This window comes from Schistocerca serialis, chromosome 1 (assembly GCF_023864345.2).
Source record: "Schistocerca serialis cubense isolate TAMUIC-IGC-003099 chromosome 1, iqSchSeri2.2, whole genome shotgun sequence".
Taxonomy (NCBI): domain Eukaryota; kingdom Metazoa; phylum Arthropoda; class Insecta; order Orthoptera; family Acrididae; genus Schistocerca; species Schistocerca serialis.
In genome coordinates, this window is record NC_064638.1 from 760952215 (window position 1) to 760976609 (window position 24395).

General features: G+C 40.2%; 2 protein-coding genes across 9 annotated transcripts in view; one reads left to right on the forward strand and one right to left on the reverse strand.

The window, feature by feature from the left end:
- Nucleotides 1–24395, forward strand: part of LOC126482314 (cation-independent mannose-6-phosphate receptor) — a 768212-nt gene that overhangs the window by 370664 nt on the left and 373153 nt on the right. The window lies entirely within an intron of this gene.
- On the reverse strand, nucleotides 1293–14823 carry LOC126482347 (protein toll-like). The gene is made up of 8 exons (XM_050106431.1): nucleotides 14676–14823; nucleotides 9985–10240; nucleotides 8261–9220; nucleotides 7862–8177; nucleotides 7069–7337; nucleotides 4556–4880; nucleotides 2383–2550; nucleotides 1293–2198 (listed from the first exon to the last, which is right to left on the reverse strand). Exons 2-8 carry the CDS (start codon nucleotides 10230–10232, stop codon nucleotides 1368–1370), a joined length of 3117 nt encoding a protein of 1038 aa, XP_049962388.1. The 5' UTR covers nucleotides 10233–10240; nucleotides 14676–14823; the 3' UTR covers nucleotides 1293–1367.

Sequence of the window (24395 nt, forward strand, 5' to 3'; positions counted from 1 at the left end):
CCTTACTACACATACTTCACTCCCGTAATTATCTCTGCCTCAACCTATGGTAACAAACATACTGTTCCAACAGATTGCTTCCTATTCTTGTCTCCCACTATCTTTGTGTACCACCTTCAGCCATCACACCCACTTGTCTTTCCCTTCCCCACTCCTCTCCTTTTTCGCTGTGTTTCCTCATCTTCCTGCCCCACAGCCTCCCGATGCTGTGCCTGTTTGCAGGCTAGTGCCTGCACACTCCGCCAGATGGCACTCTTCTCTCCCTCTGCCAGTACACAGCTATCCCTTTCCTGCTCCATCCAGATTGCTGCTTCCATGTGTGTGAGGTGTGAAGGAATGTGTAAGTGTCTGTCTGTAACTCAGTCATCTTTAAGGTAAGTATTTAAGGCATGACATATTTAGATATGCGGAAAGCAATGGGAAACTTACCACGTAGTTTTCAGAATAAAGATTGCAAGATACATGGAAAACTGTGAGATGGAAAGGGGTTGTTGTAACACATGTGTCAGTTTGAAAGGGAGCTCAAAGGTTTTGCACAACCGTATATTTAGTACATCCAATAACTAGTTGTAAGACCTGTGACTTGATGTACAAAGAATTCTTAAAGCAGGCATCCCTCAGATGTCTGTGAGAAATTTGTTCGTATTTTTTAAACTGTGGTGGAGAATAGGCCATGCACAAAGATATTTTGGTTATGTTTTCTTTTCCTTAAACATATTTTTTTTATCTTTATCCATTTTTCCCACCTTCTTGGAATCCCTCATCGGTTGCTGAAAAAGTTTACAGAGTTGTCTGCAGTGCTAAATTTCAAAGTACCCTCTTAACAGTAATAAATTAAAAATGCTAAATTTTTGTACTTACGAACACATTAATAGATTTATATACATAATCAGACCTTAAAATTTTTACAAGAGATACTGACAGTTCTGTCTCTTTAATTACATTGTGCCATCAATGTAGTCAGTATAATGAATCAGACTTAACATTGTTGATAAAGCAAGCTGCCATTACTTAAGAAAAAAAAAATTTGACATTATTCTTTAGACTTTGGCTTAAAATATGGCACGTACAACAGTTCTAATGAAAAAAACAATATTTGCTGTTCACATTTAGCTGCATCATCTTAAATTACTATACGTTTCATAGTGTGCTAGGTTTGAAAGACTTTCTAGTAAATCAGGTACACATGAATTTTTGTAAAATATATCCAGTCTTTGACACTGACACACACGCACATGCACATGCACGCAAACAAACATCCACTCTTTCCCCTTTTCTTCTCCCCAAATGCATGAGTTTTGCAGTCTTTACTATAAGTGATTTTTTTTTTGTGGGGTGGGGGAGCAGTATCTTAAGCACAATATCACTTAAGTGAAAGCCTTGTTATTGTAACAGTTTACATTGCATTGTTGTTGTTGCTCCAAGGGATTATGCACTTCAGCAATTGGTGTTACTAATGGGCTTGGTGTTCCAGGGCCAATAAGTTCCATTCTGTCAGATACTGTTCTACTCCTGGTGGCCCCATGTAGTTTCTGTGAGTGTGGTAATGCATACCTCAGCTTATCCCAGAACCAAGGATCACCCCATTTAACATACGTGTTTGTAGAGAGATATGCTTTGAGTTCAGGGTCCAACTTTTCCATATCCCCTATCTCTCCGTACATTACAATTATAACTCTTGCTCTGCCTTCAGCAAGTGCTTTCTTGTGAGCTGCTCTGAATTCCATTTTTCCCCAAACACTTTCAAGAAAATTTGGTGAAAGCACAACTAACGTCCTACACGATCGTTCAATTGACCGCGCAATTTGTTCTGTAATCCATTCACCTGCTATCCAGTCCCTATAGTGCAGGCACAGTTTGAAAGGAACTGGACCATTTTCTAGTCCTCTCACCAACTGTTCTACAACAAACTCCTCATCCTTGTGAGAATAACTGACAAAAGCATCGTACATTTTGTCACGATCAAGTTCTTCCTCCGTAACGAACCACAGACATAAATTCCTGGCGTAGAGCCAAACTTTCACATCCTCTTGATAACGATGATATAAGAAGGCAAGAAGACCAACAGCAATGCCTGTCATGGCGAGACATACACTGCTGACTATTATTGCAAATTTGGGCAGTGGGCAAAGATCGTCATTTGTTAGTTCTGGAAGTGGACGGCCATCACTGCAGCTTATATTTCTTCGATCTATTACCTGTAACATCAACGCATATTTAATTAATATTGAAGTTCCTACTACATACACAGCAATATGGTTTATATTGATGTTCAGTGGTAAAATAGAATAGGAAGCTTAATTTTCTTGCACAACCTGGAGTCCCCAGTCAGCTGCATAACAAATAGAAAGTATATCTAGAACTGTAAGCACTGAAATTTACCTTCACATAATCATCTTGGAGGAACTGAAGTAGCTGCTTTGTTCTGCAGTCACATTCCCAAGGATTCTCTGACAAAACAATTTTCTGCAATGGAGGTTTTTTTGTTTTAATCAAAGCGACAACTTCATCATCCAGATGCTGAAGATAGTTGTGATTAAGCTCCAGTTCCTGTAGTGCAAAATTATAATTGTGTTAATGTAAATATTTTCATAATTAAGATGTGGATTTTTGTAAGTATTGCTTTGACAGGTCTAGTTTGATCTAGAAGACATAAATGATTTAATGTTAAAGAAACAGATTCTCTTAGGCTAAGGAGAATGCTTGGTTTTCTCTCACAACAATTGAGACTTAATGTTGTGATGCAAGTTGTACAATTGTATACAAGAATAATCCTATTGCAACTGCAAATACTGTTTTATTGAGTGTCATAGTAAACATGTTGAAATAAATGGTGATCCGTAAACTGTACTTGTAGTCATTAGATAGCTACAGATGATTGCAGTGTCAGTGAAAGCAGTCCTCACATGGGACATGAATCTATTCGTGGACAAGGAGCTGGTAGTGTTTTGTGATGCCACAACATGGAATTTCCAGTTCCAAAGCATTCTGAAGTGCGAAAGACAAGTCAGAGTTTTGCTTCATGGGCTAGATCATGGCAAGTGAGATACAGGACTGAATTCTACATCACTAACAGAACTTCAGGAATACCATATTGGTTTACTGTAGGTCATTAGCAGTTGAAGCCCTTATTTATTGGGTTTTATATTACAGCTTACATCATATGAATATATGCTGTTTGAAAGCACCAGGACATTGAGCATCTCTCAAAAGCACGTAGTATTTGTTGTAATGAGATGTGGGGGAAAAAAGTTGCAGGTTAAAGAATTTTTTAATCTTGTTATTTTTGTGTTTTAACTTATGTTACAAAAAAATCCATTTTAAGGCAATGGCATATTGAAGATTTATCAAAAATGACTCATGTTTGTTATGATTAAATGTCAGTTAATGACAGATCGATCGCTAAAGCCTCCAGGACTTGTTAAGATCAGTGACAATCCTATGTAAGACCAGTTCATTGTTATGTAGCGGAGGGAAACTTGGAGTTGTGAAGTCATATGTAATGAGTCATGCACATCTACCTCCAGAAGTATTTTTTGTTCACCTTCATGCTGTATAAGATATTCTTCAACAGTCTTAAGTTATTAAGCACCTTCTGTAATATTCAGTGTTCTGTACACATAAAATTGCTCTTTCTCAGTAATCAGTTCATTAGATTTCGTAAATATGTCAGGGAACAGGGCCAATTAAATTGCAATATTACTTTCAATGTTGTTGCCTTGATTCAATTGCAATTCAGTATAGCTTGCACTACTTTCAGTAGAGATTTTTTGCTTCTTGTTTATATCTTGTATTTCACACATTGAATTTGCTGAAAGAATTACCAAGGGTTTTAATAAAAAGTGAGAATGGTGAAACAGTTTTTCTATTACGTGGAAGATATTTATTCCACTACTTGTAATGGAAATTTCAAAAGGCTGATGTCCTCGCTAACTGTACATGGAACTTTATTTTTTGCCATGTGTCATGTTCACAGATACTTAAGTTTTATTTACATATACTACAGACATAACAACATGGCTGGCATATGGACAACAGTGTAAATGTCCATTTTTGAAAACAAATTGTGGACTGTGAGCCAGGTACCACCAACAACCATTACTGAAGCACCCTATGGACACGAATCACAGTGAGGAGTATGTTCTGTTTGGTGCAGCATCTGATTTCTAAGTGTGCACCAACCATGGTTTATACCAAATCTGGCATGCTTCTCTATGTGAAACAAGTCCTTTGTGAGGGTGGAATATCATTAGGACATAGCACTGAAGATAGATATGCTGTTCAAATTACTTCCCACGATAGAAATTAGGCTAATTGTAAATAACTAATGTAGTGAGTACAGTAAGCATCAGGGTTTTCAGTACCAGTATTTTTCTCCCTCTTCCTGTATGAAGTGTTAATGTAAAAAGAAGACACACATAAAATGCAAAAATCTTGTATATGTTCCTTAAAAACTAGAAGCTGTGCAACAAATGTCTTTCCGCTGTCTATAAAAATGAAAGCCTAGTAAGTTCAAATGATCCACAGTATAAAATATTGCTTGCACTTTTCTTACCTGAAGGAATGGTGTTATATCATGAATATTGATCTCAGACAGCCAGTTGTGAGACAAGTGCAATGCTGTTATATTTAGATTAGGCTGCAGAACACCTTTTGGTATGCTAGTAAACTCATTATTATGTAGATAAACTTCAGAATGTTTTGTTCCTCCAGGCTTGCATGAAAAATTTGAAGGAACTGGAGGTTTTCTTCCATCTATCCAACATTTTTCACATCTGAGGAGCCAGGCACGATCCCACAGTCTTATCTTGCATTCCCATGGAGGTAGACAGCAAGGTCCTTCACACAAGATATCTTCTAGCTTCGTCTGCGACATGAGCCTGTTGAAAGCGTGTTCAGATATTATATGATGTAGACAACATCATTTAGCTGGCACATAACAAGCATGCCAAACAAATGAGAAGTTAACTCCACAGGAGAAAGTTCAGATACAGCAATATGTAAAAGGGCAGAATAAGGTGTTGTAAGACAAGAAGTATCTGCACAGCTGTTAGACCGTTACTGCTGCTACAATGGCAAGTTACCAAGATATAAGTGAGTTTGAACATGGGGTACATCGAGTATAGATTTAAATGTCAGGAAGTCGTTTCTGAAAGTATTTGTATGGAGTGTAGCCATGTATGGAAGTGAAACGTGGACGATAAATAGTTTGGACAGGAAGAGAATAGAAGCTTTCGAAATGTGGTGCTACAGAAGGATACTGAAGATTAGATGGATAGATCACATAACTAATGAGGAAGTATTGAATAGAATTGGGGAGAAGAGGAGCTTGTGGCACAACTTGACTAGAAGAAGGGATCGGTTGGTAGGACATGTTCTGAGACATCGAGGGATCACCAGTTTAGTATTGGAGGGCAGTGCAGAGGGTAAAAATCGTAGAGAGAGACGAAGAGATGAATACACTAAGCAGATTCAAAAGGATATAGATTGCAGTAGGTACTGGGAGATGAAGAAGCTTGCACAGGATAGAGTAGCATGGAGAGCTGCATCAAACCAGTCTCAGGACTGAAGACCACAACAACAAACATGGGGTTATAGTAGGCGCACGAGCGATGGGACACAGCAGCTCCGAGGTAAAGATGAAGTGGGGATTTTATCATATGACCGTTTCAGAAGTGTAATGTGAATATCAGGAATCTGACAAAACATCAAATATCAGACATCGCTGCGACCAGAGATCCCGCAAGAACGGGACCAGTGACAATGGAAGAGTATCGTTCAGTGTGACAGAAGTGCAACCCTTCTGCAAATTGTTGCAGATTTCAGTGCTGAGCCATCAACATGTCTCAACGTGTGAACCATTCAGTGAAACATCATCAATATGGGCTTTCAGAGTCCAAGGCCCACTGGTGTACCCTTGAAGTCTGCACGACACAAAGCTTTATGCCTTGTCTGGTTCCTTCAACACTGACATTGGACTGTTGATGGCTGAGGACAAGTCTCATTTTAAATTGCATTGAGCGGATGGATATGCACGGATATGGAGACAACCTCATGAATCCATCGACCCTGCATATCAGCAGGGGACTGTTCAAACTGGTGGAGGCTCTGTAACAGTTGGGGGGCATGGGCAGTTCCAGCAGGACAGTGCAACACCCACACATCCAGAACTGCTACATAGTGGCTCCAGGAACACTCTTCCGAGTTTAAACACTTCCACTGGCTACCAAACTCCCTAGACACAAACATTATTGATCATATCTGGGATGCCTTGCAGTGTTGTTCAGAAGAGATCTCCAGCCCCTCATACTCTTACAGATTTATGTACAGCCCTGCAGGATTCATGGTGTCAGTTCCCTACAACACTACTTCAGACTAGTCGAGTCCATGCCACATTGTGTTGTGGCACTTCTGCATGCTCGCGGGGCCCCTACACGATATTAGGCAGGTGTACCAGCTTCTTTGGCTCTTCAGTGTATAATGTTACGGGATGGATAGAATAATCTACTCACCCAGTGGTGGCAGAACACACACATACATACGTTAAGGAAATCTGCAAACTTTCAGAGCCAGTGGCTCCTTCTGGCTGAAGGAGAAACGAAGAGGGATGGAGAGAGGGGAAAAATAAATAAATAACAGGTGAGTTTTAGGAAATGAGGATAGTTTGGAAAAGTCACCCAGAACCCTGGGTCAGGGGAGAACTTCCCCCATTTCCTAAACCTCTACCTTCCTCTTCAAACCTACTGCCAGAAGAATGGCTCTGAATGCTTGCAGCAGATTTCTGTAACTTTCATACGTTTGTGTATTCATACTGTCACTAGATGAGTAGTTTTTTAATCTATCCAGTTACATTATATTTTCAAGAATGTCTTATTTTGACCACAGTTGTTATATGTATGTTACATCTGTTATTTGGAACCGAGAGCCTATGATGAGGAACACACAGTACTCTGAAAGTGGAGCAACTTTGCAAGAAGCAAGCTTGTATACAATAATGATCATAGGAATATGTCCTTAGTTTTTAGACAGTTTCAGAAGTTTGGAACAGTCTGTGTACAGTTTATTTACCTTTTTGTTGTAAGACATGTGGCTTCATCAGCATCAATATCAAACATGTTGTAAACTGCAGGGTGAACATTCCCATGTACATATTTCAGAAGGTGGAACGATGCACAGCAGTCCACAGTATTATCCGCTAGTATGAAATGAGGCTTTACCAGTTTATTATTGCTTTGCGCAATAGCAATAGCATCAGCACTTTCCAAGTTCACCACTGTGAGGTTATTGCTTCTCAAATCAACCGTCACACCATTTGAAAGGAACTGCATTTCATTCACCTGTAAGAAGACAAACTATGTAATATAAAGGTCAGAACTAAAAACGCCAACAGTAGAGACCTGCAACTTACAAGTACATCGCTATCAAACCAGTTTTTTAAAAAATAAGCTTAAAGGAGAGAGGATGACAAGATCATTAGAGATTTAGCACAAGTTTGGATAGTTTAACAATGCAATGGACAATCACCTGTGCTTTGGCTTTTTGAGGAACCATCTGAAGATTCACCCTAAGTGAAATTATGAAAAACCGTAATTTGAATTTCTACCTTTCCTATATTCTGTTGAAAGCACTATATAGTAGGCAACAGCATCTGGCTGCAATTTATCTAATCTTAACTATATACCCCACACCCTTTCCCCAATACCAGTATTCTGCTTCAAATGCTGCATGTTGCCACAGTCTAATTATTTCACATAATTCTCTCAGGAAGTACAGTGACATACCCTGTCTGAATATTTCCAAATTGAAAACAAACAGGTAAATAGTCAAAAACAGATATTGTAGTCACTGTGCATATACTCACACTAATTTGTGTTACATTGTTGTAGCTCAGATTGAGTTTCTTAAGATTGAGCATCGATAACATCCAGTCAGAATAAATTTCTGAAACAAAGTTGTTGGATAGATTGAGCTCTTCCAAATGTATGAGTGTGTTAAACACTGACGATTTCCCAAATCCAATGTTTACTTTTGAAGCTGATAGATCCCGTAACTTGTTGTGGGAAAGATCAAGAGAAGCAAGTCGGGCAGCATCAGGAAATGATTGAGGCTTTATTTCCCGTAGTTCATTACGAGATAAGTCTAACTCCAACAAATGTTGCAGTCCATGTAGAACTCCCCTGTAAAATAAACACAAAATTACATAAAGGGCTTGTTAAATTAGTATTTAACATCATAAACAGTCTTCGCATGAACTACTTGCCTTTGAAGAGTTTGTATCCGATTACGTGATAAATTTATTGTTTTTAGTTTATTTGCTGTATCAAAAAAACCATTAGGTATGGATTCCAATGTATTTTCACTCAAGTCCAGCTGAGTCAGATCATGTTTTCCCTTAAGCAAGGATGGAGGTAATCTCGTAAGTTTATTTTGCTGTAATTTGAGCACAGAAACATTGGGAGAATCCCATATCAAATTTTCTGGTAATTCTGATATGCCATTTGAGTGCATATGAACTTCCTTCAGGTTCTTCAAATTTGCAAGTAAATTGTCTGGAATCCGTAGCTGCTGTCTGTTATGGAATAGTTTCAGAACTCTTAAGTCAGTAGGTAAGAATAAACGTTCTGGCAGAGTTGTAAAATTGTTTGCAACCAAACTGATATTCTGCAGGTTTTTCAAGTCAGAGAAAAGTCCATCTGGGAGGGAGTTTATATTGCAGACACCTAGATCAAGAGATGTAAGATTCCTCAAACCCAACAGTGATCCATGAAATAACTGAAGATCCTTGTTGCCCCATAGGTTCAGCAGTTTGAGAGAAGGCAAATTGACAAAGCTTCCATCAGTTATTGCGTGTATCCTATTATTGCTAAGTTCCAAATATTTCAAACCTCCAAGGGGAGCCAAGCTATTTGAAGGTACAGTTTCCAGGAAGTTTTCACGCATATCAAGTTCCTCCAACAGCAGTCCAAGTTCCTGGAAAACATCAGCTGGTAGTGACTGGATATCACACTTATAAAGTGTCAGATGAGTAAGTGATGCATTTAGTCCACTGAAGTGGCTTCTTTGGAAACTTTTTCCATCACAAGACTTGAAGTATAACTTCTTAACTTCATGTCCTAAGCCAATAATGTCTTTAAGTGGGATACCATTGGGCGGCAGAGGGCAGTCAGACAGTGTTACAACTTTTATATGTTCTAGAGGTGGTAGTCCGCTGTCATTTTTCCTGTGAAATAAACAAAAATTTGAAAAATTAATAATTTCTAAGAAATTGTAAATTAAGTGTGAAATAAAATTTATGTAGCCTGTATAAAACCACCAAGTAGGGGCAGGAGAACACATGTATCTGCAAGCTTGTGGAGCCAGTGGTTTCCTCCTCCTACCTGAAGGATTGAAGGGAAAGAAAGAAGGATGAAGAAAGAGGACAGGCAAGGTTAAGGAAATGAGGAGATTTTGAAAAAATTGCCCAGAACCAGGTCAGGGGAGACTCACTGGATGGTTTGAGAAGGAAAGACTGATTGTCAGTCTCTGCACCATAAGAGATTTGAAAATGTAAGAGCTTGGTGGTGGAAGATAGGGTAATAAACAAGACAGAGATTACTGACAAAACATTGTGCAGGACTTAATAAGAGCGGAAATCTTGTGGTTTTGGTGTTGGTAAGGGGAGATATATAAATCAGAAAATAAAATATATAGAAAACTAAAAAAGTGGCTCCAAAACTTGCAAATTTCCTTATCCTCCATGTGCATGCACATATTTGTATGAATGAAGTAAATGATACCACACAGTATACAGTTAAAGCATTTAGTGATTGACAGGTACCACAAGAAGGAAATAAAATGAAAGGCAACAGCAAATTACCATTCTGTTAGGCAGAAGTTTATTTACTGTCACCCTTTATTATTCCTTTCCGATGTACCTGCGACAAATATTTCACTACTAACTTGTAAGTTGGCCATGTGACAAATTTCACACGACATATTGCTAACCTTCCGTCAATCCACGCATATACATCTTCAGGCGATATCCCAGACTTGCAGGTCAACTCTAATGAATCTCTAAATACGATTTCCTTTATTTGCCAATCATTCCATGAGCTCAGATTATGTGCACAAATTATTTCAAACTTCTCATTGTAAGACTGGCAATGACATGCCTTATGACATGCAGAGGAACCACTAACAGATAGTAGTAACATAAATGCTGAGAGAAGCCTTGGTAAAACACTTGACATCATTCCACCTGCTGAAGAAACAATAAGAAACAATAATTAATCTTTTTCATTAGTAGTAAAGACAAACACACACACACACACACACACACACACACACACACACACACACTTTTTTTCAGAGCACCACCAGTTGAAGGTTGTTGTGCACCCAGAAAATTGTGGCCTGACCTATACTCGGACGCCATCTCATTTGACACAAAAGTTGTGGCCCGAGCTATGCTCGGGTTTGATCTCCAAAGTATTAAGCACTGTATCAACTTGTGCTTTACTTGTTATAGATCATATGAATTAACAGAGTGATACCAGAGGGAACATATAATGGGCACATTGACTTTTGTATTCATGCTTATTAATCTCAGTTTTTCCAATGTCTTTTTGATCATTTAAATTATATTACTCAAAATGACAGCAATCCAATTCTCTAAATGATTCTGCAGTGAACCACAGTTCGTCATTGAGTAAAAAGGTATTTTACTACTCCTAATTTTTTGCTAATATGGAACTGAATCTGACGAAGTCAGGGGCATGAACTGTCACTACCACAAAGTGGAGCTGCTTTACCTCTACAGGGGTAACTGCTCAATTCTGAAAATTGATTCAGTCCTGCCTAGTGCCATTGTAATAAAAATTTTAGAACATTTTCGACTCATATGTTCAAGTTACTGTGCCTCGTGTTATCTTGGATGTTTTCTGCTAACCAAATATGTGCTCTTGTATTTTTAGAGGTGATTTTTGCCAAGAAAAGTGGTATTTTGTTACCATGAGACTACTTAAACAGAAATGGAATTAATTCATTTATGTGAAGAAAGTAGTTATTGTATAAATCACATCCACAAAATTATGAGCAGAAGCAACCATGCAGGTTATTTTGTGGGAAAACTGAGACACTTTTGCACCACTGACAAATTAGAGATCAGAGTAGCTCCACAGCATTTGTATTACTTTGCCTTAGACTTGATTCAGCTTTTAAACAAGTGTCATTCTCTTAGTGCCAGGAGATTAATGTTGTTACGGTATGGTTCAAGTTTAAGTGAAAGCAAGGACCTCATGGATATGCAGAGTGCAGCACTAAAAATTTTAAAGAATGCCTGGAACCCATTAAGAAATTGAACAATTAGCTGAAATCTAAAAAAAACTTCTGAGCCAGTGCCTGGTACTAGTAAAAAACCATAAGAAAAGAATCCAGACAGCACTTGATTGTTCTAATGCAGTGAAGACTTATTAGAACAACAAATTCTTGACAAAAGTTGTGAAGATTGGGAATAAGTCAGAAGGAAGTGTTAGTGACATGTACAGAGAATGAAGAGTCCCTATCAGTACCACAGGAAACCAATAAGCTAGAAGATAGGTGTATTTGTGGTATGAAAATAAACATTATCCAGGTGTTATTGAAAGTTTTAATGAAAATGGAGCAGTGGTAAATATCGTGACACCATTCTTCATGAAGGGGAGGATACAGTTAAAGGTATAAACCCGCCAGAACTTATAAGGAAAAAAGTCAGTTTCTCAGTGTTGGAGTTGGTTGATGGTGGTGAACTTGTGCAAAATATTTTCATATGCATGCCAACATACCTAATGAAACACTGGTCTTGTCTTTGAGAGGAAAACAAAAATAGGTTGCACTGCCCTAAATATTTTTGCAAAAAATACTGTGATGCTATAAGGTAGCCTCTTTAAAGGGAACAGAATGTTTATGTTAAGTGGAGCAAAGTGACCCTCTACAACAGCTAATTTGCTCCAATTTTTAAAAAATTAAAAAATTTCAAAAAGTTTTGATTTCTTTTTACATTACTAGATGGTTTTTGTTATTTTGGGAAGACGAACCTCATTTTCAAACGTTATATTATAAAACTACTGTGCATTGCACAGCTGTGTTCGAAAAACTGTCCAAAAGTGGAGCCTTACAGTAGCTGATACAAAATAATATAGTGTAAGTTTCATTCTAATACATATAATTGTGGGCATTTTGTCTTTGCAATGCCTTGCCAAAATATCTGTTCAACAACAGTTGCCATTTTTTACGATATGATTGCTTTTTTTTATGTACACACAAAATTGCAAGTACAAAACCCCAACTGTCAGAATACGCAGTCCTAGCTTTTATAAAGGAACAGTAAAAGATGTTTGATAGTGTAAAATGGGCCTTAAAGCTTCGTGGCGCTCTGAGCACGCTCTACCGGCCGATTTATTGCAGGAGTCCAATGTTGTGGAGCCGGCCTTTAGCTGGACGCGGGGAAAGTCGCCCTGAAGACATGGCAACTCGGCCGTGACGCAACTTCATACACAATCTCGAGCTCGTGCCAGCGCGTAGTGACCATCCTTGACGGACGGTTACAAAATATGACAAGACGACAAGGGCAGCATAGCGGATCTTTCCAAACGCCCATTAAATGGCGCCGCTTTATGATCATCGGAAAAACGGCATTTTTTTATTTTTATTTTTTTGTCGCCGATATGTCGTTCAAAATATCTATCCAGATCGACTGTACTGTCAGTGGCATGATCAACATAGTAGCAAGAAATGTTGCCTGGCCTACACCCCAACTTTATTTGCAGCATATTTAAGTTAACTTTAATAATTAAAGTCTGTTAACCATCCCAAATATCCCGAAAGAAGTTACCCATTTTGTATGTTCAACCCTGTGAATGATTCCAGGCAATGTGTGTACCACAGGTAGACTAATGTCATTAGGGAAAGCGGGCGCTATCATTAGCGAGCCTTGAAATCATCAAATCGTCCGTTTCAAGCACTTACGTAACTTTAGCCCCCACCGCCTAACAGCAACGAAAAAATACAATTTTCCTTTGACAATGCTCTTTACCCCCGACAGAAATAGTGTCGTACACTATTGACTATTATAGAAAATTATGGAAGTATTTTGTTGTGATGTGAAAAGTTTCGAGTTTTAGTTACAGGTACGAGTAAGAATCAGTATAATCAGTCACGTCTTGAGGGATGCTCATCAGTTCTTTCCCTTAGGCGTATGCTTGTCACACTAAAGTAAACTGCAGCCTTGCGTTTGGTTTATCATTCGTGATCTTGCAAAATATAATTTATGTTGAAGCAGGTATGCCTTACGACAACTGGTACAAGGCGCGTTTCCTATCTATTCCACTGATGTCTAACGTCACTAAGACCTCACGGTAAACATCCGTAGAAGATAGGCTCGTTTGGTATAAACTTGTTGGGAACAGTGCGACCACCACACAAGCCTACACTTTAGTGACCTGAATAGTCATTGGAGCTATGATAAGTCAGAAAAACAATCTCGTCCGTCACGTGCAGTTTGTATTAGTGTAGAATACGGACTGTCACAGGTTAGTTACCAAATATCTCAAACTACTAAAAAATGTTAACACTGTATTTTCATGTTGGGAACTGCAAAAGGCTTGTATATTTGCAGTAGTTGTACTTAATAAAACGTTTTGTTTTAGGTGAAGCACCTGTAATCTCTTCTGACAATCGCCAGGTATTGGAGCGTTTAGCAGATGAATAATTCCAGTCGTCGTCTTGCCCCGTGCCCAAACCGGCAACCATATCTGGAATGATGCATGCAATGTTTGCATATCACATAGTATTAAGAAAGTGTCAAATGCTGTTACTAGTAAGGAAACTGCGTCCCATTCCTTCGTATTGTTCCTTATGAAAACACCTGAAGTAAATTTAAGACAACTTCGATTTTCGTATTGAAGTAATACATAGTGTAAGTTTGCAGGTTAAGATGTTTGACATGTAAGGCATTCAGTAGTATAAAAGTGTAAGAGCAGAAATGACGTGACAATCACAAGGCCCGTAGTAGCGAGTGGTTGTGGTTGAGGCCCGAGGATATGTGGAAGGAGTGAGTGGTTACGCTCACAATCGGATGGAACGGTACGCTGCTTAGAGGACACTGCGTTCCGCTACGTTGGTTACACGTGACTCACATTTCAGGCGTGACCCGCACGGATGTCTGCTACGCGACCAGCATCCCAAAACATTGCCCTCCCGTTAGCAACTTGCCATTCGGTCGACACCCTAAGTAGTTTATGCCCGTTTGTTTCCTGTTAACTTATGCTATGCTAGACTAGCCTATCTGTTTCACTTAGATGCCAGGCCAGGCAGTACAGTATGACATATTCATTTTGTGTCTACAAGCCTGGTTGCCGAGCCAGTTTTTCACGGTTTAAGAATGCAGAAGAATTGAATCTCGCTACCAAACGTGATTGTTGCCTTGTTTTGCTCATGACACGATAGCGTTGAAAAACCACACTTCGTCAAGCAATGTTGTCCCCTCTTTCTTTATAGCGTCATCTGAAGGCAAGAAACACTCCCACCACTACGAGCTAACAAGTTATGGTGACAGTAGTTGGAAAAACGTGCGTACAAAAAAAAAATTGATCTCTAGCTGTGGAATGTCGTGGAAAACAGTGCTAATGTTACAGCAGAGACGATGGCCCAGGACTTACTGTTATGTGACGCGCGCAGCCGATGGTAGATGGCGCGATACACTACTACTGCACATTGAGCACTGAGCACTACCTCCTTCTGCTACGACTGAAACCACACTGAGCTCACTTCCCGCACTGGCTAGCGACGGCAGCGCCGCGCAGTGGCCGAAGGTAACAAACTGCGCCGGCCACTCGCTGCGCTGGAGAAAAATGTCGCCCCCCCCCCCCCCCCCCCCCCCACTCCAGAACACACACGTCGGCGTTTCGGGTCGTGGTCCTCGGCTGTCATAATCCGTGTTTGGCGCAGCGTTGTCGAATCACAAGGCTACTGCTTCATCTTTCTCCGGAACATCAAGTAAAGGCATTCATCTAGTAACCGATTCCACTTTCCGAAAAAAAAATAATAAAAATGAAGCAGCTTTTACTCATATCATGGGAATACACATGGTTATGGGGTGAGAAGTTCCGACCTATGCAAGATACACCTTTTTTTTCATCCATACATGTTTCAGCACTTTTGTGCTATCGTCAGTGGGTTCAATTTTTAACTTACATGATGTTATTGTCCATTTATTTTGGTAGCTATTCTGCTACACAATATACAACTTGTCGTAGTTTTGAAGTTGTGGTGCGTTCTCCTGTCTTGTTGGCGAAGTAAATAGGCGTACTTCTTAACCTGTGGTCACTTGGCACTGCACTTTTTTTCGATTTTTCAGAACATGGCGGAGTTTTCGCTGCCATTACATGTGGTTTCTTTTTTTAATTATTTTTATGGGAGTTTGCTGACGGACAAGTGGCCCCCGTCTTGACAGGTTTCGTTATTATTTGGTGCTGTGTTTCTTATTTTGAAAGACTAACAAGGGTTAATGCCAATCTTTCGGCATAAGGCCCGTATTACTTCATCAAAAATCGTTGACAATCCTGACCATGCTCTAATTCCATTAAAAGATGTTATAAAGCGTCTTTCCCTTATGACCTGCCGAGGACAGTGAATAAATATAATTGGCTTATATAAATCATTTCTTCATAAAAGTCAGTTTATTTTTTATTTTATTTTTTTTATCAAACGCGTTTCGCTCCTTTTATTTATGAAGCATGTTTGTGCCCTGTGTTATATAAGATGCATTATGTAGTAGTTATAAGTACGTCACTGTGTTACGTTTTCTTTTGTTTTTCAGGTTAGGAACAAATTTTGCAGTACAAGTCTCGTGAGGTTAAATTATCGGTAAATGACACCAAACGATAATTTAACATCACGAAACGTGTGCTGCATAAGTCGTTTCTAACCTGGAAAACAAGAGACAACAATGAAAACTTTTTTGGAAATTTGTGGTAAGTTCCTGTGGGACCAAACTGCTGAGGTCATCATTCCCTAGGCTTACACACTATTTAATCTAACTTTAACTTACGCTAAGGACAACACACATACCCATCCCCGAGGGAGTTCTCGAACCTCCCACGGCAGTCTCGCGAACTGTGGCAAGGCGTCCCAGACCGAACGGCTACCCCGTGCGATATCACAATAGCATAGACTACTTGTAACCTCTACATAATGCATTTATTATAGACCACTGAAGATACTTCGTAAATGAAAGAAGCGAAATGCGTTTGGCAAAAAACAAACTGCCTTTTATTTAGTTGCGAAGACGAAAGATACCTCCATGAATTTTGAAGCTACTAAGGAACGACGAAAAACGAAAAAAAAATACATCCTTTTATCTTTTTTTCAAAATAGCTTCATCTTTTAACTGAAGATTGTTGATTCATCAATTCATAGTTTATAGAGAGCTGTCCCCATTACGATGGAACTCCTCCGGTTCTTAATATTTAACCTGTTCAAAACAAAAGTAAGTCTTGTACGCTAAGAGGTAAAGGAGAACGGTATTCATCCATATATTTGTTTCCGACCTGCTTGACCTGCGTGTGTTTTAGTGCACGGTCCTAGTGAATGTAACGCCTCTTAAAAAAGTTACTGAATGTGTGGGCCAGTTCGTATTTTGCTATAAACACGTATTTGTCTTAAGTGAGACAGGGAAACTACCACAGAACCGATATTGGGCTATTGCGTGTAACCTGCGTTGAAAAATTATTTGTAAGTTTTATGCTAGGGAACATCTTACAACTAGAAATAATACGGTTTTCCCTAAACTCGATCTTGCCGAGAGAGGCAAATGGAGTAAATTACGTCCACGGGGCGGTCTTTTGAATTTAGAGAGAGAGAGATAATTCTCGAATTCTGTTATAATCCAGTACGAAAAAGAAAGAAATTTTAAAAAGCGTATGGACTAACAGCCGTTACAGCGTTCCAACGTCTTCAAGTTTGCAGTTCATATTTACCAATAGATACTGTCATCTGTGTAGCCGTCGTCGCTTCGTTTTAGGCATACTATCATGTTATTGCCGAAGAGAAGGGTCTCGTTTTACGTCGCACTCACGAACCACATTACTGATTTCCTTTAACTGTATTCAACGACTTCGCTGACAAACTACTGTATCTGACATTACTTTCCCTTGCAGCTTATTGTTTTATTTGTTGACACACCGTCGCTGCTTGTGTTTATGAAGAATACTTTCTGCTTAACATTTACTTTCTCCCGTGAACATTTCTTTACGGACGTTAGATAGAGATGTGATGTTTATTCTTACTTGTGGTGTGCTGCAACATACGTGAATTCGAAAGAGGCCGGTGAATGACTGAGTGCCTAGAGCGGTTTCCAATACCGTTATAGGCACCCTCCGAGAGTTGTGACATTCCTTGAGACTAATGTGTCCGAACCATTGCTTCCATTCATATCAACTCCGTTACTACCTTGGGAGGAGCTCGGCAGGTAACCGCACGTAACTGCATGCCATCGTTACAGTCTGTTCACTAAGCCACTACAATCGCATTATAAATACCGACAACAATCGATAGCTCATATGCACGTGGAAATGACAGTATTTTTCCATCTGCCCAGACTACGCTATACTGAATTATTGCAATAGTTCAGAGCAACAAAACTGAAACGTGCAGGGTTTGATACAATAATCTATGCTAGTCTGTCATCATGTGCAAGCCTCTTCATCTCTCCGTAAATTGCGACTTACATCTGCTCGAGACTGCCTGCTAAAATCAAGTTTTGGTTTCCCTCTTAAAATTTTCACCTCCCCCACTCTTAACACATTTCCCTCCATTGCCAAATTGGCGATTCTTGTTGCCTCGAGATTTACTCTTATCAAACTATCCCTTCTTCTACAAGGTTGCACCATAAATTTCTATTCTCCCCGATTCGATTTAGTACCTCCTTATTAGTTTCCGGTTTATCCATCTAATCTTCAGCATTCTTCTATACCTTCTCTTCAAAAGCTCCTGTTCTCTTCTTATCAGTACTTCATAACGATCATGGCTAACTTCTGAAAGGCTACACTCCATATAAATACTCTCAGCAAAGATATCCTAACACTTAATTTTACTTTAAATGTTAACATATTTCTCTTCTTTGGAGACGCTTCGCATGCCATTGCCTGACTGCAATGTACAGGGTGTTTCATAATTTCTGTAACGGGCGTGTAGGGTTTTTAGGGGAGACTTAGTAGATAAAGTTTTGATAAGGAACCCTTGTCCGGAAATTTACAGTTTGGATATGAAATAAATTTGAAAATCGGATCGCTTTCTAATCACCCGCTTCACAGCACTTCACTTAACGGCGGAGCTGCACTGTGTACCATTTTTGTCCCAGTACAACGGCTGCGACAAACTGGTCCGTTCGCAACTAAGAGGGTAGACGTGGTGCTCCACGGACAACCGTGAGGGTTTGTTGATAGTGCGTCTGAAACGATGCGAGATACGCCCTGTGCAGTGTCGCCACCTGGAGCAACTACTGTAGAGCACCCGAATCGGAAATCATTGACTGGGTTGTGCTTTGTGTGTGGTGGTGGGGGTGGGGGAGGGGGAAGTTGGGGGGTGAAAATCGGGAGATTTGAAACTGATCCGATCTTCAAATGTTTTGTTCTCCCACGCGGTACATTTCCAGAGATGGGTTGCTTATCAAAACCGTGTCTACAAGTCTTCTCCACAAGCGCTAGAAGTCTTTAATAGTAATTATTAACTCGGCCTGAACAAGCCTCGGAATGCCCAACGGTTCCGACCGACCGCCGTGTTATCCTCAGCCGATAGGCGCCTCTGGATGCCGGTAAGCTTGTGGTCAGAACACCGTTCCCCCAGCCGTTGTCAGTTTTCGTGGCCGGAGCCACTACTTCTCAGTCAAGTCGCTCCTCAATTGGCCTCACAAGGGCTGGATGCACTCCGCTTGCCAACAGCGCTCGGCAGACGTAGATGGTCACCCATCCAAGTGTTAAGCAAGCCCGACAGTGCTTAACTTAGGTGATCTGGCGGGAACCGGTGTTACCACTGCGGCAAGGCCATTAGGAATACTGATTGTTAAACTCCCTGTATAACCTGCCTATTTCGGCCATTGTCAGTTATCTTACCGCCCAGTTTGCAAGAATACTTTTACTCATTCCCTCAGCGTACCCTGATTTAATTCAACTACATTCCGTTACCCTGTTTTACTTTTGTTGTTATTCATGTGACAACCGCTTTTCAAGAGGCTATCCATTCAAATGGCTCTGAGCACTATGCGACTTAACTTCTAAGGTCATCAGTCGCCTAGAGCTTAGAACTAATTAAACCTAACTAACCCAAGGACATCACACACATCCATGCCCGAGGCAGGATTCGAGCCTGCGACTGGAGCGCCTAGAACCGCATGGCCACTCCGGCCGGCGGCGATCAATTCCGTTCAACTAATCTCCCTAGTCCTTTGCAGCTTCTGACAGAATAACAGTGTCATCAGCAAACCTTAAAGCTTTTATTCCTCAATTTTTATTCTCCCTTAACTTTAATTCGCTTTCCAAGTTGCTCTTTGGTTTCTTTTACTGTTTGCTCAGTATACGTGGTGAATAACATACGGGATAGACTAGAAATCTGTCTCACTCCCTTCTCAACTATAGGTTCTATTTAGAACTGGGCTCGTTTTTGTGCAAGTGTAGAAACCCTTTCAGCCCTGCACTGTACCACAGAAAGAGATACAGAATGCCACAAGCAAAATTTTTGATCACTTACCCAGTGATACAAAACGTCAGATACGTAATAAGCACTCCGTCTTCAGGCCACAAGTGGCCCATCGGGACCATCCGACCGCCGTGTCATCCTCAGATTAGGATGCGGATAGGAGGGGCGTGTGGTCAGCACACCGCTCTCCCGATCGTTATGATGGTTTTCTTTCGAAAAATAGCAACAGCGCATGGCGGCTGGATGGTCACCCATCCAAGCGCCGGCCACGCCCGACAGTGCTTAACTTCGGTGATCTCACGGGAACCGGTGTATCCACTGCGGCAAGGCCGTTGCCCTCTGATACATATTAAAGTTAAATTTTGAAACAAACTGAAAAAGTTGCTCCTTGTCAACTCTTTCTATTCTGTAGAATAATTTCTATGTTTGTAACCTGTAAATGATTGTGAATATTAAGGTGAAAAGTAATCCCAGCCAAAGGAACAACAGCGATTTGTATCATCTTCGACATACTGTGTTGATTTGCAAGAACATACGCTTTATATTGGCATCCATACCTGGTTATCGTTTACAGATACCCCAATACCACGTCCGGTTGGACCTATAAACAGTCCAATATTGATTCTGGAATCCGTGATTCTGGTGCCAGATTTCACCTCTTGCGTTTGGCATTCGCTCGATTTAAAACTCTCCACGGTATTGGAATTGTAATTAGGTTGTTCAGCTGCCTTATGTTGGTGGACGTGGACGAAGCGATTTTGTGCGGAGTAAAAGGGAAAGTAGCATTATTAAACTGATCGAAGTTACTAATTTCCTTTATTCAGTTGAAGAGGAGCACATGCGTTCTTCATTACACGGGAAGAGATACATAGGTATGATATTTTTACCTATCTCAGTTACCAAAATCGAAGTGATTGGCAACAACCATATATTCTTCACAGCTGGCTAATTTTTAAGCTGTTGTACCAACTCTCTTTTATTAGTGACAAAGGCTGTTGCACACAGTCAGTGATTGGGGGCAAAACATTTGCTAATTCTGAACACCGAAGTGTATCTTTACTTATACGGAAATCTTCAAAATGTTGGAGTAGAATAACGTATCACCAAGACTGAGCTAGCCAAGTATGGAAACATTAGTTCTTGTACAGTCTCCTCCTGTTTTTCCTTACGGCTTCACTGACATCTATAAAATATTACATTTTCTGTACTAAAAATATTACGAGAGTACCGATGACGCAACTTCATTGTGCTGAAGAAATCGAATAGCTGATTTACATGCAACATTCACGCAAAACAGATGACACTCGGGAACGTATATTTCATCGGTCTAGCAAAGTCGATTCCGTTGTAATACGTTAACACTACAGAGGAAGCCGGTTCCCGACGTTCGATTTTCGTCTTCCGCCGTTTCTCGTAGCAACTACAGCAAGTTTGTTTTCCTGACCATTATCCGCAGATGTTTATAAGTACAGAGTGGTCGGAAACACTCTGAAAAGTTTGCAAGGATGTTGCAGGGTATGTTGTGCTGAGAAATAATTGTGATACGTTACACCGTTTCCGAGTTAAGTGACATTGAAGTTAGCCAATCAGGCCGTTGCACGCGTAAATTCAAGCGGCTCTTCGGAAATCTTATCGATAAACGTATGAGACGGTAGTACGGATCGAAGCCGAGCCAAAACTGAGCAGTCTCGTACGCTGTCATCTACGCTTTGAGAATAGGGAACACTAATTATATCTGTCGAGTTGCATGAATTTGCTTTGCAGACATAGGGCAGGGAGGGCTATAGAGGCGCGATGAAGCCAGTCAGCTTCCCCTACTGGAAACAAGGCAGGTCTCGATACCTAGCGATGGTAGCCCCATCACGCGACTTAACCGGCGCAGCGCTCGTAACGCCGCCAGGGGATTATAAAATTACTGGCTAACTCACAAACAGCGTGGGATACAGGACTGGATCAACTTGTGATAACTGGAAAATCTTAAAGGACAAACAATTTTGGGTCTTTGGCAACGTGGAATATTCGAGGTGTGACCAACAAAGAAAGCGACATAAATCAAGCACTCAAAGAGAGGAAACAAGCACTCAAAGAGAGGAAAGTAGACATTGCAACAATAACAGAAACTGAGAAAAAACTAAAAGGATCAAAAGATTTGACACACTGCTGGATGGCTTACAGTGGCGTCCCACAAAGTAAACGAGCTAGAGCTATACTAGCAATTTTAGTCAATGATAAATGGAAAAGTTCGTGAATACAGCTTCATAAATGAAAGGATAATGACAGTCAGATTTCAAATTCCAAGTGGTCACCCAACAGTTATAGGTATCTACGGCCCAGAAGAGGGAAGGAAGGATGATACTGATAACTTTTTGCGATGGTCTTCAGAAAGAAGTGAACAAAATCAACAAGACAGACCATGTTGTCATCGCTGGCGATTTTAATGCAAAAATTGGAAATCTACCTTTACCAGGAATATTAGGACTATTTGGAGAAAAGACCCTTTATAATAACGGATGTGAACTACAACAGTTTGCCTCGTTCAGATATTTTAAAATTACTACCGCATTTTATAGAAAGAAAGACATTCACAAGTTCACATGGAGTGCATAAAGTTTAAGGTCTGGATATATTATATACTCGTATAAATGGATGATAAACTGAAGAATCTTACGCAAGACACACGTGTTCATAGAGGAAGTGATGCAAATAGCGACCACTTCCTTTTAGGCAGTACGATAAGGTTATTATCAAAATGTAAGAAGACAAAGAAACTCTAAAAGAAGCCACAACATGAGTTGTGGGAATATAGCATTAGGAAACTTCATCACTACAGACTCCAAGAAAAGCTTGCTTCAATACCCGTCAATAAAGACATCGTTATGGAATGGAGTAATATCAAAACTTGCATCATTGAAGCAGCCTCAGAATCACTTGGTAAAAGGAAGAAAGCATAGGAAAAAACGACTCAGAATTAGGAACACAGAAATTAAAGAAGCGCGGGCCAGTGTGGCCAAGCGGTTCTAGGCGCTTCAGTCTGGAACCACGCGACCGCTACAGTCGCGGGTTCGAATCCTGCCTGGGGCATGGATGTGTGTGATGTCCTTAGCTTGGTTAAGTTTAAGTAGTTCTAAGTTCTAGGGGACTGATGACCTTAGATGTTAAGTCCCATAGTGCTCAGAGCCATTTGAACCGCTTGAAATTAAAGAAACCATTAAAGAGTAACAAATAACTTCTCATCTACATCTACATGGATACTTTGCAAATCACATCTGAGTGCCTGGCAGAGGATCCATCGAACCACCTTGACAATTCTCTATTATTCCAATCTCGTATAGCGCGCGGAAAGAACGAACACCTATATCTTTCTGTACGAACTCTGATTTCCCTTATTTTATCGTGCGTTCCTCCCTATGTAGGTCGGTCTCAACAAAATATTTTCGCATTCGGAGGAGAAAGTTGGTGATTGGAATTTCGTGAGAAGATTCCGTCGCAACGAAAAACGCCTTTCTTTTAATGATGTCCAGCCCAAATCCTGTATCATTTCAGTGACACTCTCTCCCATATTTCGCGATAACACAAAACGTGCTGCCCTTCTTTGAACTCCTCAGTCCTATCTGGCAAGTATCCCACATCGCGCGGCAGTATTCTAAAATAGGACCGACAAGCATAGTGTAGGCAGTCTCCTTAGTAGATGTGTTACATTTTCTAAGTGTCCTGCCAATAAAACGCAGTCTTTGGTTAGCCTTCCCCCACAACATTTTCTACGTGTTGTTCGTAATTGTAATTCCTGGGTATTTAGTTGAATTTACGGCCTTTAGATTAGACTAATTTATCGTGTAACCGAAGTTCAACGAATTCCTTTTAGCACTCATGTGGATGATCTCACACTTTTCGTTATTTGGGGCCAAATCACAGTTTTCGCACCATTCAGTTTTCTTTTCTAAATCGTTTTGCAATTTGTTTTGCTTTTCTGATGACTCTACTAGTCGATAAACGACTGCGTCATCTGGAAATAACCTAAGACGGTTGCTCAGGGAAATAACCTAAGATGGTTGCTCAGATTGTCTTCCAAATCGTTTATGTACATAAGGGACATCAAAGGGCCTATAACACTACCTTGGGGAACGCCAGAAATCACTTCTGTTTTACTCGATGACTTTCCGCCAATTACTACGAATTTGAAGTTTCTACAGAGAAAAACATCAGAAAGCTAGGAAACATACAAAATCAAAAGGAATGCTGCGAAACAAATAGTGCGCAAAGCGGGACTCATTCATAAACGTCTTAGAACACGACGTACACGGCAGACGGCAATGTGCATACGTCATGAAAGCCCTCAACAAGGAAGAAAAGACGCTGCCTCATTGAACATAATACACAAAGAACAATGGATAAATCGTTATATGGACTTCTTGTGTAAACAGGAAACCGAAGACGATACTGGAGAAAGTATGTACAATGAAACATTAGATCCAATTACTATGGACGAACTACAAGAGTCTGTGAAAGGCATGAAGAACAGGAAAGCTACTGGAATAGATGGAATAAATGCAGAGCTAATTGAATACGGAGGCTTACCACTAGATAAAATACTTTTACAATTAAAAAATGAATGTTGGTTGAACTTCGAGATCCCAGACGCTTGGTATACAGCAGAAGTAGTCTCTCTTTTCGAAAAAGGGAAACGT